The sequence below is a fragment of the Elephantulus edwardii genome, unplaced genomic scaffold (genome assembly GCF_000299155.1).
Source record: "Elephantulus edwardii isolate Elephantulus edwardi_28Jun2011 unplaced genomic scaffold, EleEdw1.0 scaffold00102, whole genome shotgun sequence".
Classification (NCBI taxonomy): Eukaryota; Metazoa; Chordata; class Mammalia; order Macroscelidea; family Macroscelididae; genus Elephantulus; species Elephantulus edwardii.
The window spans coordinates 9,961,897-9,976,593 of NW_006399852.1; the positions used below are offsets into that span (position 1 = coordinate 9,961,897).

A 14,697-nucleotide genomic window follows, 5' to 3' on the forward strand; every position below is an offset into this window, starting at 1 on the left:
GACTCTGTATACTCCTCCTATCTTCTTTTAATGCTTCTTCAATCATTTAACATTCTGCCCAAAGCATCCTTAAGTATTGCCACTCGTATCTTGAATTAAATTACTTGGAACATGATTAAAAATGAGAAAAATTACATTCACATGATGTAATACTACACTGCACTCAAGAGTAATGATTTTGAAAATTACTACATTAACTTGGGAGAGATTGGTGGACATTGTGCTGAGTGAACAAACTCAGTCTCATGAGGATAAATATTGTATATGACCATTATTGTAAAAACAGACAGATAACTAGTGAAATGTGCATGGAGATTCAAAGGGGCAAAAGGTGGTAATAGAGGGGTGTGGGTGGGCAGAGGGGAAATCATAGTGTCACACTATTTGGTTGAGAAAGGTAAAGGAAATGGGAAAGATCTGGCTGAGATCCGGAAAGACAGGGTAATGTTCAATGGTGAATGATTTTATAAAACATAAGGAATGAGAATGTATGAAACACAATATGAATGAAGGATAGTGTGAAACAATATATATGTACTTTGTATACAAATCAATGGTGGTATTGCTGTTGTGTATGGTTGAGTCAGAACTGACACATAGCTGACTCTCTGGCGGGTTTTCAGAGGCAGTTAATGGCATAGGAGAAGACTGTCCCTCCTTCTCCCATGGAGCAGCTTGTGGCCTCGAACCATGTGCCTTTGGAATTGCAGTGCAGTTTCTTGCCACTAGGCCACCAGAGCTCCCAATAAAAATATGTTTAAAAAAAAATCAGAAAAGAATAATACCTGGGATGCACTAATGCTTAAAGAAAACAGAGACTGAAGACTATGAAATCAAACAGAGTTGGGAATAAAAATGAAATGACACGGTCATTGAAGCTCCTAGAGAACTGAAAGTAAGGAAAGCCTGGTCACCAGTGCCAGGAAGCAGAGAAAGGATGACTATGAACATTTGGTTTCAAAGGATTCGGCAAAAGATCAGTGAGGCTGACGACTTTCCCGTCGCTCAGACGATTCATCAGCAGCTCCAGGCAGGAAAAGTGGTCAGGGGTCAGGTAAGGCCGCTCTCCCCCCTAGGAAAGGAACCACCAGCTGAGGTGTGATAATCACAGCTAACGACAAGGAACTAGATGAAAACCTCAATTGTAACAAAATATTACATGAATATTTTGTTCATCAAAAATGAAAAGTGGTCATAAGCATATTAAATGTATAAACACATCTTCCCCACCCCCCCACTATGTGTAGCATACGTACCTTTCTAACATGTCTCTCGTTTCATTGAGTAGCTTAATAGTGGTAACATCCGTAGGAGAAAGCCCACAGGCCTGTAAAGTTAAAATGCTATACTTCAGGGTCTCATGTATTTACACAACATTATTATGAAACTAATCACATTCATAAATCCAAGAGTTTAAGAAATTTATGTCCAGGTAGGGTCTAGCAATAATAAAAAAAAAATGTTTGGGCCCTAAAAAGTTGTAAAGGCTCATGTGCACAGTTAAAATGTATTTAAAACATGAGCCAAAGGTAGATCTTCGTTTATCTGATGCTTCTTGAACAGGCTTCTAGTACATCTAGATAAAACTAGAAAAGGCTTTAAGCTAGAGAGACCAGGGCTTTTTGTCTCTCACTCTTAACCCCTTTTTAAACATAAGAACAGTAACCAATGTGTGTGTGTGTGTGTCTTTCTTTTTACCATCCCTGTCTATCATTCCTCTCTGTATTTGTTCTTTTCAGTCATTTTCTTCTTCAGTTCTTCTAGAACACTAACCAGGGTGTGTATGTGTGTGTTTCTTTTTACCATCCCTGTCTATCATTCCTCTCTGTATTTGTTCTTTTCAGTTCTTCTATCATTCCTCACTGTATTTGTTCTTTTCATTTTATTTTTCAGTTCTTCTGTTGACTTTTCCAGTAGTTTTTGACTTCCAGAAATCTTTTCCCAGTACTTTATAATTGCATGTCCTTGAGGGTTCTACATTTTAAGTCACTTTTCTTCTGTTGCTTCTAATAATTCTGTTTCACATATTATGTTTTTTTTTTTAAGTTCTGGAGTTTCCTTATACTGGCGTAATCTTTTCTTTTTTTAAAATACATTTTTTATTTTATACTGGTTTACATACAAAGTTCGTATTCATTGTTTTCCACATCAGATCATTCCCATTTCCTTTACCTACCCCTCCTCTTATCCAATAAAATTGTGCAACCCTGTGATGACCTCGGTCTACCCTCACTCACCCTTCTGCTCCTACCCTCCCACCCTTGGATCCTGATACGTGTTTTTCTAATTATCTATTTCTACAATAATGGTCTTATATAGTGCTGAGTTAGTTCACTTAGCATAATGCTCTCCAGTCTTTCCCAAGTCAGGTAGTGATTTTGAAAATCATTGCTCCTGCATTCTGCGTAGTATTCCATCCTGTGAATGTACCATACTTTCTCAACTCATTCGCTTGTGGTTGGATATCTGGGCTGTTTCCATGTTTCTGCGATGGCGAATCAATGCTGCTAGAAACACTGGTGTACAAGTTTCCATTGAGTCTCAGTTCTAATTTTCTTGGAGTATATTCCAAGCAGTTGACTAGTGGGGATCATACACAAATTTTCTTTTGCCTATTCACAATTGTAGGGTCTTGCAGCATTCACATGGGACCAACCTTAGGATCTCCAGGAAGACAAGAGTGCAGGCAAGAGAAAACACTGCAGTCTGTACTCTAGCCAGAGCCTCTCTGCTCAGGGGCAGCACAGAAGTTTCTCTGTTCTAAGACTTCTCCAGTTATCATGTATGAAGTACATTTCTATAAATGGCAAAAAATGTGTGATCAACCATAAAGATAACAAAATAATGTAGTTAAGTGCTGTCTAGTCGCAAACAACTCATAGCGACCCTCTGAATGAAAGACCTGAACACTCGTATAACTTTATCCTTTCTCCAAGTTCATAGGGTTTCCAGAGGCAAGCTATTTCGGAAGTGGATGCCACTCCTGCTTCCAAGCCTGTTTTAATTTGAGAGCACCACCAAACACTGTCCACCATGGGTAACCATTATCGCATTTGAGACATCAGTGTCACAGTGTTTAGCATCACAGCAATCTCGAGTTACCTCTGTACAGCAAATTGACAGATCACTGCTATACCACTTAGAAGAACGTTTGACCAAAAACAATTAAAACTAAGTCTGAGGGTCGCAGACTAATGTAACCTATCTTTGGCTTGGTAGCATACTTTTCTATCCAACTAGGCCAACAGAGCTCTGTCTATGACTCACAGCAATTCTATGAACAACAGATCCAACCCTTGCCCTATCCTACGACATCCCCACAATCCGAGAGAGGCTCAAGCCTATTGCTGCAGTCACGATAGTAATCCATCGTGTTGAGGATCTTCTCTTCTTCTCTGACCTTCCCCTTCTCTCAGCATGATGTCATTTCCTAAGGACTTGAACCTTAAACTATTGTTTGTTGTTGTTAAGTGCAGTCGAGTCACAGACGACTCATAGAGACTGTATGAATGAACGACCTGAACACTCGTATAACTTTCATCATTTTTCAGAGTTCATAGAGTTTCTGGAGGCAAGCTATTTCAGAAGTGGATGCCTCTCCTGCTTCCATGCCTGTTTTAATCGGGGAGCTCCAGTGATAATAAAATACTGATTACTTAAAATGATGTAAATAATTTGCCACTTCCTTCAGTCCATTTTTTCACATTGGCTTCACTTAATTTGTTGAGTATTTAAAAACAGAAATGTTTACAATGGAAATCAGTCTTAGCTGCAATTTGTTTTTTAAATGACTGAGGTTTTATTTAAAATATTTAATACACATATTTCAATCCTTACCTTTTAAGATATCCAGAAATTTAAATGTCAAGAGATAGCAAAAAAATGTAAATTAAGTACTATAACTGGTTTGGTTAGTTTGGTTAAACAGGTATTGAAATATGCACCTGAACTGCCAATGGAGTTTCTTCATCTGGCATCATATAATGGCATAAAAAAGATTTGGATCCATCTTTATTAATCCAAGAAGAAGGTTTATGTTGCTCAACGAGACTTCTGATTCCTTTAAGTTTTTGTTCCAAGTCCAAAAGGGACAAAGAATGCTTAAGAGACACACTAGAAGTGGAGGAAAAAAGAACAATTGGGATAAATTAAAACTACCTAGCAACACTACATGCACTCTTTACACAATCTCAACAGTCTAATGTCTGCAGCTCTGTTTCGTCCAGTGAAATATGAAACTGATGACTGTGAAATCACTACAAAGATTGAGAAAGTAGCCACTGGTTGGTGATAGGCCATTAAGAGAGTCAAGAAAACCTGCTAGCAATGTACAGTGCAATGTTGAAAGAGATTTCACAAGAAAATTCTCCCTTTAATTATAGCATCATACTACCAGCACAACCAACCAAGTATAAAAGGCTCAGAAGCACATTTTAAAGTAGGTCGTCGTCGTCTTTTTTTTTTTTTAAGAAAAGTAGGTTGTCTGTTACACAACCCAAAAATTTATGGGCTCTCTAGAAACCAATCAACAAGAAATGAAATGTTAAAACTTTGATGATTGTATCAAATGGTTGATATTGATGAAGACAAAGGGATTCCACAACCGAATACCCCAGTTGCAAAGAATTCCACAAACTACCACTTATCAAATCATCAGTGTCCCTGCACTGATTTAACTTTTCTTTTTTTCATCAGAAGTAATTAGTCAGAAAAGCTAAAAGCCCAATGCCTTACCTTCCTAAAATCTTCTGCACAGCTTGTTTAATGACTGTGATCAATTCAGTCAGGCCTGTTCATAGAGAAATGAACATACCTCAGTATCTTACAAACTTTTTATATTCCTCAAATAATACAAATTAATGAATAAAAGTCAGTAGAAAGATCACTAATAAGAATCTTACCATCTCCAAGGAGGTGTTGAATACTTGATAAATATTGTTGTTGGACATCTGGAGGAGCAAGAACTGTCTACACAAAATAGAAATAAGTTAAATTATCAATTATACGAGGTCTTTTTCTTCCCCCTAGTAAAAAATGAATTCAGTATAACTTGAACTACAGTTTTTGGGACTTGTCATGAAGGAGGAGAAGGAATAGTTTTTAACATATCAAATGTTCAGTTTTAAAAAGTGAAAAATCAAGATTATAGTCATCTGAAGTATGCAGATACTTATTTCATGGACATTTCTATCAGGTTAAATAACATTCAGTCAAATTTGAAGCTTTTTTAAAAGAAAAGGGCATACTTAGTAAGGGATTCAACTTACAGTGCCATTTTTGCCAACTGCAGCATTATCCAGGTATATGTATCCACCAATTATGTTTAACTGGACTCGCAAAAGAACCACCAGCATACAAGTGCTGTACACAGCTACGATGCTTCTGGTAAAACCTCAGTTAGAAAAAAAAAGAAAATCGTTTGGGGTCAATAGTAAAACACAAATGTGTAAAATCATGAACAATTTATGTGACTATTGTTTTTAATAAAGTGACTTTATAGCTTATGTTGTTGTTAGGTGCTGTCAAGTTGCTTGTGACTCACAGCAACCCTATGTACAATAGCTCTAAACCCTATTCTATTCTAAGCTAATTTATTGTTTCTGACACACTTACCCCCATTGCCCCAGTCACTGAATCAATCCATCTCATTGAGGGTCTTCCTCTCTTGTGTTGTCTCTTCACCCTCTCAAGTATAATGTACTTTTTCCAAGGACTGGTCCCTCTTTGCAAAATGACCAATGTATCTCAGGTGAAGCTTCAGAATCCAATAGGCAATGCAAACATATTAGCCTGAAGAGTTACACAGTTCTACTTTTCAGAGGAAAATGAGTGGGCTGGGAAACTTCGAGAGCTCCTGCCTCAGAACTCTTAGCACTGCAGAGGCCATTTAGAAGATTAGGAAAGAGGGCCAAGCATGGGAGAACTCTTGTCTTCACCTAAAACCAAACAGCCCTAAGACAGTTCTGACTCAGTGAACTCTCGTTTGGGTTGCTGACATCTGTAAATCTTAAGGGAAGGAGAGGACATCTTTTTTTCCGTGGAGCTGCTGGTGAAAGATGAAGTTGTAAAAGGAATGAAGGAAGATCCAGAGAGATGGTGAAACTGTGTGACCAGGCTTCACAGAAAGCAAGGACTTGGTTTCGACATAGAAGACAGCAAAGGTGTTGGAAGATTTAGCAACACATGAGTTACTCTTAATGCTTGTGAGATCTGCTTAGATGGATAGAGATAGGGGAGCTAGGCTGTAATGCATCAAAGAGGGGTAGGAGTGAAGGGAAAAGTGTGTGGGGAAAGTGCAAGCCAAAAGAAAATAGTAAATGCACTAAGTGCACTAAATGAAAAAACAAAACAAAACATCAAGCCTGTCACCACTTAGTGACCCTGCAGGACAGAGGAGGACACCCACAGGGTTTTCAGGGCTGCAGTTTTTACATAAGCAGACTGCCACATCTTCTGCCCTTAGCTGGTGCAGTGGGACTTTTCAGTTCAAAGTTGAGCACTTAAAACACTGTGCCACTTGATTCTATGGAGATTTAGTTTGCTTACAAGTAGTCAAGACTTAAGCTGATTCAGTCAAGAACTAGGTTAACAAATGGGAGAACAGCAGTAAGTGTTGGATGTAACCGAAGTTCTGAGACACAGGTAACTCTACACCCAGCAGCTGCCCGGAAGTAATTTCTGACTCACTGGGTTTCAGAGGCTGTAAACCTTTATCAGACAAAACTGCCTGTCTTTATCTCTTGGAGCAGCTAGTGGATTCAAGCAGCCAGCGTCTAGGTTAGCAGCTTCGCCCTGAACCACAAGGATCCGTAGGTACATATATATATATCTAGGCCCCAGAATGTTTTCTGTCTCAAATTTTCTTTACTAAAGAAACTTATAGAGAGCTCTGGTGGCCTAGTGAAAGGAGGTACGCTGTTAACACAAAGGTATGTGGTTTGTATCTACCAGGTTGGTGGTCAGGAGTGAAACACTATCCAGGACGATTTCACAAAAACAGCATAATCACCACATCTCTACTGAGTCCCTTCTAAGGCCAGATACCCATCTATTTCCTGTGAACTACTGTATTTTTTCTGAAAACAGTTATATTTAATTCTAATAACCCTATAAAGTTGAAAAAGAAGAGTCAGCCCCTAACAGAGTATTCAAATTTCCCTTTGTTAATGCTTTAAGGCTGTGTGTCACATAGAATGCAGGCTTACTTATTATCTTCAGATCCTCCCATATTTCTACTTTGTTTGAAGGCCTGGGGAGAAAAAGAAAATCATTAACATAAAAATAATAATTTAGATAAACAGAAGAGTTACTTTATCAGTCTATATTGAGTTTTCTTGAACACAATGAAAACCAATACAGGTTCACAGTGAAAATCTGAAAAATAGAAAAAAAGATTTGAAAAAAACCCATACCAAACTCCAGTGCTTATGAAAGCAATAATTTAGATGGAATGTTTTAGGCTTTTTACCCTCTTGAGTATATTCATGGATATATTATAAAATTACATAAGAAAAGTTGAAAAAACAGTTTTTTGTTTTCTTCACTTACTGGTTTACAAATAAGGTGGGACCCAGAATCTCACAAAAGTAACTAATAAGTTGTTTTTTGTCTAAAAGCATCATTATACATAAATTTAAGTATATGGTTATCTGATACGATTCAATCCATTGTAATTACTAAACTTCCAGTGTTCAAATTGTTCCTCTTTGGCCACTGAGGGACTATTTAATTTGCTCCGGGAATTCTACTGACTTGATTCCTTCAGTCTTACTTACTAAGCCTACTTAGCATGTTGGATTTCTGATTATGCCTAACATGTAAAAAAACTAAAATCTGTTTCTTTTCTACTCCTACTTAGGTACATATATCTGGTCTTAAGTATTTATTTGCCTAGGAACAATTTCCTGTTTGTTTTTTTTTTCTATGAGGTCTTAAAATTTATAAACAAAAATGTGTAGTAGGAATGAAATTCTGTCACTTTAAGGGATACAAATAAAATTTATGGGGGAAAACCTTTTTATCAGCATAATACTTTAATCCGAGTTTTATTTTTTAAATCTCAAATATATAACTCATTACAGCTTTGGGACTAGTCTGTGGTTACAGAAATTTCTTTTCAAGGAAATTGACCAGCTTGGTTTTTAAACCATAAACTCTTAGGTGCAAAATGGCAATGATAATACCGGTCTCCTAGGGATCTTGTACATTTATTAAGCTCTTTAAAAGTACAATAGTTTTTTTTTTTCTATAATTATATTTTATTAATTTTCATAAACATTTACAGAGATTTTGGGTTCCACTCATTCATTGTTGCACTATTCTCTCTACCCTCCTCCCAGTTTGTTCTTGTCCAAATGCCACAGTGCTTGTCAAAGCCAGTTCTGATTAATCTTCTTTGTCAGTGTGTCCTTTGCCATTCCCTATCACTCCTCCCTGAGAGAGACTTCACCCTGAGTCATAAGGAAAAGGGGATGGCGTATTCTCTTAGCTATTTCCTGCTGAAAAGGGACGCTGTGGGTTTCAGGGTGAGGATCTTCTCTCACTACTCTAAAGGGCCCCTTTGGCAGTAGGAAACACATAGACTATTATGGAGATTGATTTTGGAATTTAGATGCACTCTTATTGATTGTGCTTGGCCGTACATGTTCATATCCTTGAAGATGTATCATGGGGGTGTTGCAACCTAGAAGACACAAATTTGACTAACAAGTTATAAGTACATGAGTCAAAAATTATGGAAAAGTAAAAGAAAAGATTCTTTCATTGTTTTGCAAACCCTCCCCCAGGTCCCCTCCACCATGTAGCCCTCACTCTAGTCTCCTGTGATGACAGAAATACCTAGTTATATATCTCTTTTAAACAGTTTTCTCCCTCCTCTGTTTCAGTGCAGTATACATTATTGAACCCATCTTACTCAGTCTCTCCCCAACCCCAAGGACAGTCCCATTCTACAACAGTGGCATCATGTAATATTTGTCCTTTTGTGACTGGGATATTTCACTCAGCATAATGTTCTCCTGAGTCAACCATTTTGAATAATATTGCATGAGTTCCTTGTTTTTTAATGCAGCGTAGTATTCCATTGTGCGAATATACCACAGCTTCTCTAGCCATTCATTTGTTGATGGGCACTTAGGTTGTTTCCAACTCCTTGTTATTGTGAACAAAGCTGCAATAAACATGGGTGTGCATATATCTGCTTGGATGTCAGCTATGGTCTCTTCAGGGTATATTCCCAGTAGTGGAATTGCTGGGTCAAATGGTATCTCTATTTGCAACTTTTTGAGAAAGCGCCATACTGCTTTCCACAGGGGTTGCACCATTTTACACTCCCACCAACAGTGAATCAGGGTTCCAGTTTCTCCACAACCTCGCCAGCATTTGTAAAAAGCATATTGTAAAAAGTACAATAGTTAACGCAACTTGGTCAGCATTACCATCTCTGTTCAGGAACACATTCCGTAAGTCCTCAATAACTAAATGTCTCCATAGTGGGAGAGTGATAGAAGATCAAGTTACTTATATGAAAAATAGAACACATGTAAATTTTGTTTCCCTAAAGGATTCATGCAACAAGGTAGTTGTTGTCTTGTTGAGTGCCGTCAAGCTGTAGGCGGCTCATAGCGACCCTATGAACAAAAGTCCTCGACTCTTGCATGCATGACTTTCATCCTTTCTCCTGGTTCATAGAGTTTCTGGGGGCAAGCAATTTTGGAAGTGGATGCCACTCCTGCTTCCAAGCTTGTTTTAACCAGCGAGCGCCACCAAGCAATGTCTACCATGGGTAACCATTATCGCATTTGACACAAAAAGGTAGAAGATAAATACATGGACAAATAAAAATAATCAATACACAAAATACAGAGTCAATAATATAATTGGTTAATTTTTTTCTCGTCATTTTTTCTCACTGAATCAATCTATCATATGCTTCAACTGGAAAGAAATATAAGATCACAAAGATTTGTGACAAGTATTTCAGTTTAGTGTATAAACTTGTAGCAGAGAGATGAAAAATCGCTATAGTGTGTATTTACCTGTTTTTTAGCAGAGCTGTGAGGCTCTCAGAGTTGAGCTGCTGCATTAAGGCCTCTCTCAGTGTTGGAAGCATGGACAGCACTGTGTTGGAGAGAGAAATAAGGTTAGTCATGAAGGATACCACTGCCCTGAGAAATAAATATACATTGTTTCAAGGCTGTATGAAAGGGCTGGGAATTGGTAAGAGTTGGAGCAAAAGTCAGGGCCAGAGAACTGAAATTATTATTCTTGTTGTTGTTTGTTGTTGATTGCTAGCGAGTCGAGCCTGGTGCATAGCGACCCTATGAACAAAAGGCCTGAGCCTTTCTATAACTTTCCACATTTATCAAAGTTCTCAGAGTTTCCAAAGGCATGTTGTTTAGGAAGTGGATCCCATTGCTGCTTAAAGTCTTTTGATCTCTTGACTGCTGTTACCATGGATGTTGATTGTGTATCCAACTTAAATGAAATTACTGACAACTTCAATTTTGTATCTATCTATTGTTATTGGGAGTCTTTGTCTTTTTCACCATCCCCCCACTTTTCCAAGCATGATGTCCCTCTTCAAGGAATAACTTTGCACTTAGTATGTGAGATGAAGGTTTATCATCTTTGCCTTCAGCGACCACTCTTGCTGGACCTTCTCCAAGCCATATTTGTTTGTTCTTTTGGCAGTCCATGGGATATTCAGAACTCACTCTCAACACTATAACTCAAAAGCATAAATTTTTCTGTCATCCATATTCACTGTCCAGCTTTCAAAAGCATAGCAAGTGACTGAAAAGACCACGGTTAAATGAGGCACATGATAGTCCTTAAAATAGTACCGCTGCTCCTCTATAATTTGGAGAGGTCCCTGACTACAGATTTCCCCACTGCAGTATCTTCTGATGGTTCACACCAAGTATAGTGATCGTGGATCTAAGTAAGATGAAGTTGTTGGCAGTTTCGATCTTTTCTCCACGTGTCATGATGTTGCCTATCAGTCCACCAGTGAGAATTTTGTTTTCTTTTTTTAAGTTAAAAAGAAAAAGTAAAAATGGATTAGAAAGTTATCTCCCAAAGGGATGGAGGACCTTTCTCCATGAGAAGGAAATATGGAAGAGGCATAATTTTGTTTTTCATTTACACTGAGATTCAATCCATATCGAAGGGCTGCAGCCTGTGATGTTTTGCAGCAAGCACTTCACATCCTCCTTACTTTCAGCAAGTCAGGTTGTGCTATCTGCATAACAGGGGTTACTGATGAGTTTCTTCCAATTCTGATGTCATATTCTTCTTCACAGAGAATATTTTATAGAAAAAGTAAAGCAATAGTTTTCTCTTAGATATCATATTTTATTTCTCATTTTATAAAAACTACAAAGCAACAAGCTTTTATTTATAATATAAAGAATAACAAGCTACGATTCAAGAAGTATGGTGTTTTAGTTCTAGTTTTTCTAACAGCTATTGCTTGCTCTTGACTCCTAGGAATAATGTGAAGATAAAATGAGACATAGTACTCCAGGGAATACAATATTAAAAGAAAGGTGTGCATGACTTACAGAAGGTACTTTATTTGCTCTATGCACGGTACAAAAAAATATTGGAGATATGCACCTAGAAATTTAAAAGGAGTTCCTCATATTAGTAAGTAAAAAAAAAAAACACACCAAAGAAAATATATCCAAAGATCACAAACATCACTTTCTGTAATGGAAATTTGTAATGTAAGACCTTTGTAAGCCCACTTTTCAATTTCTGTGTTGTGAAGCACTGTTGCGTAATCTGAGATGCACAGGGACCCGATGAACAACAGATTTGAAACTTGTCCTGTTTTGCATTATCCTCACGATATACTTGAACCTGGTATTAAAGTCACTGTTTGAAGTCACTATCTGATTGAAGGTCTTCCTCTCTTTTGTTGACTCTCCAGTTTTCCAAGCACGATGTCTTTTTTTCAAGGACTAGACCCTCCTGAAAATAATGTCCAAAATAATGAAACCAAATTTCATTATCCTTGCCTCTAAGGAATACTCTGTTTGCACGTGCCTTAAGGCAGATTTGTTTGTTCTTTTGGTAGTCCATGGGGCATCCAATACTTTTTACCAATACATTTCATAGGCATCAATTTTTCTCCTGTTCTTGTCCAACTGTTAGATGCCTACGGAACAACTGAAAATGCCATGGCTTGGTTCAGGTGCACCATAGTATTTAAACTGATATCCTTGTTCTTTAGAACTTTGGACAGATCCTTGACAGGGTTTCTCAAATGTAATACATCTTTTGATTTCTTGACTGCTTTTACAATGGATGTTGATTGTGGATCCAAGTTTAAAAAAAAATCCTTGACCACTTCATCTATAATGATTCTGCCTACTGTTCCAATAGTGAGGGTTTTTTATTTTCTTGATATTGAGACAGAATCCATAGTGAAGGCTGTAATCTTTGCTCTTCTGCAAGAAGTGCTTCAAGTCCTCTTGAGTTTCTATAAGCAAGGCTGTGTTATCTGAATGCAGCAGGTTTTCGATGAGTCTTCCCCTAATTCTGTTCCCACATTTTCTTCTTATACTTCACTTTCTCGAATGATTTACTCAGCACACAGACTGAATAAGCATGAAAAAAGGATACAACCTCAATCACATCTGACCTGATTTTAAACCACCCGGCCGTGCTCTATTAGGACAATTGTTTCTTATTCTATGTATAGTATAGGTTTCATATGATGTACAATTAAATGTTCTGGGATTCCCATTGTTAACCAGTTAAAGCATATTAATGACAAAATCTGTACTTTTGTCTAGAAAAGATTCAGGTTTTAACCTACTGTAGACATGTATTCTACATGTCGGCTGTTGTGCGAACAGAGCTGGGGAATATGGTTTAAAATTAAGGGAGCCTGATTTAAAATTAAGAAAGGAGTGTATCAGGGTTGTATTCTCTCTCCAAACCTATTTAATCTGTATGCTGAGCAAATTATTTAAAAAGCTGGACTCTATGAACAGAAATGTGGCATCACGATTGGAGGGAGACTCATCAATAAATTGAGTTATGCAGATGATACAATCTTGCTTGCTGAAAGTGAGGAGGACTTGAATTACTTGTTGCAGAAGATCAAGGAATACAGGCTTCAGTAAGGACTGCATGTCAGTGTCAAGAAAAGAAAGATTCTTATCACTAGACCAATAGGCACATCATGATGGATGGAAAGAGACTTAAACTGTCAACAGCTTCATCCTGGATCCACAATTAGCACCAATGATACCAGCAGTAAGGAAATAAGGAGATATACTGCACTGGGAAAATCTGCAGTTAGGGACCTCTCAAAATATTGAGGAGTAATGATGTCAGTTTGAGGGCTAAGCAGTATCTGATTCAGGCCATGGTCTTTCCAATCACTTGCTATGCAACTGAGAGCTTGGCAATAAATAAAAGACAGCAGAAGAACTGATGCTTTTGAGCTGTGGTGTTGGAGAAGAGCACTGAGTATCTCATAGACTGCCAAGCCAAAAGAACAAACAAATATGTCTGGCAGAAGGTGCAGCCAGAGGCAAGGATGACGAGGCTTTGCCTTACATATTTCGGGCATGTTGCTAGGAGCATGCTCCTTGGAGAGACACATGACACTTGGAAGGGGGGAGCGTTGGCGAAGGAGAGAAAGACCTCGATCAGGTGGACTGCCATGGTGACTGCCACAATGGACGCTAGTGTGTCAGTAAGTGTGAAGATGGCATAGGATAGGATAGGGTTCAGATCTGTTATTCATAGGGTCACTTTGAGTCGTACTCGACTTGATGGCACCTAACAACAATAACAACAGACATGGATACAATGCTGTCCTTTGTAGCTTTAGTATATTTTCTCAAGTCTTATGTTTAAATAGCCTGAGTTACTTAGACAAATATATAAAATGGCAGTTCAGAGTCAATGTCAAGAGGCAGTTTACCTCTTACTGTGCATCATATATGTCAAGCCAAATGCAATGCACTGTGTAAAGAAAGAGTAAGGACTGTAACACTTACTTTTTTATTTTTTAAGAATTAGGTGGTATTGATTTTCATCATAATTTGAGAGAACTCTCTCATAATTCTCCTGAAGTTATAACCTGCTTCCCATTGCAAAGGCAAGTGCACTCTCCTCTTGCTGCAATCGTAGGAACACTTAGCAAACAGGCTCTCTCTAAAAAAGATTCGTAAAAAGGAATCTGTGTCTTTTTTTTTTAGCCACCTAGCATTCAATCTAATCACAATGTATAGGATAATCTTTCACCAACCTTTAATCTGACTACTCTCCTTATTTGTAAATTAAGGATCATAGAGGACCTAACTCATGGAGTTGTTACAGAATTGAGACATGCAAAGCATTCAGAACAGTAATTTTCTCCACATGAGAAATGCTCAGTAAATATCATCCTGCGTGGCTTCTTCTGATATTCTCTAGAGTGCGAGCATTTCCAGTGACAGACAATTGGACTACTGCTGAGCGCTGGAACTATCTTTGTTCTGAACCACAAACTGTTACAGCTGTCATATACTACTAAATTATTCTTTCTGAAGGTCACACCATATTTGTTATTCACAAACACAATTCCTAGTCTTTACTCATACACTTTGCTTTCTAGAAAGCTTGAGTTATTCTGTTTCTGTACAAATGAGATTTAATGCATAACAATTCCTTAATCTCACGTTGTTGTTGTTG

General features: G+C 37.8%; 1 protein-coding gene across 1 annotated transcript in view; it reads right to left on the reverse strand.

The window, feature by feature from the left end:
• PEX3 (peroxisomal biogenesis factor 3) overlaps positions 1-14,697 on the reverse strand; it is a 65,510-nt gene that overhangs the window by 21,778 nt on the left and 29,035 nt on the right. Inside the window, exons 3-9 of the mRNA XM_006891664.1 lie at positions 10,038-10,119; positions 7,206-7,249; positions 5,268-5,392; positions 4,902-4,968; positions 4,735-4,789; positions 3,945-4,113; positions 1,257-1,327 (exon numbers count right to left, since the gene is read on the reverse strand). Coding sequence (XP_006891726.1) covers positions 1,257-1,327; positions 3,945-4,113; positions 4,735-4,789; positions 4,902-4,968; positions 5,268-5,392; positions 7,206-7,249; positions 10,038-10,119 — 613 coding nt within the window. The remainder of the gene's footprint in view (positions 1-1,256; positions 1,328-3,944; positions 4,114-4,734; positions 4,790-4,901; positions 4,969-5,267; positions 5,393-7,205; positions 7,250-10,037; positions 10,120-14,697) is intronic.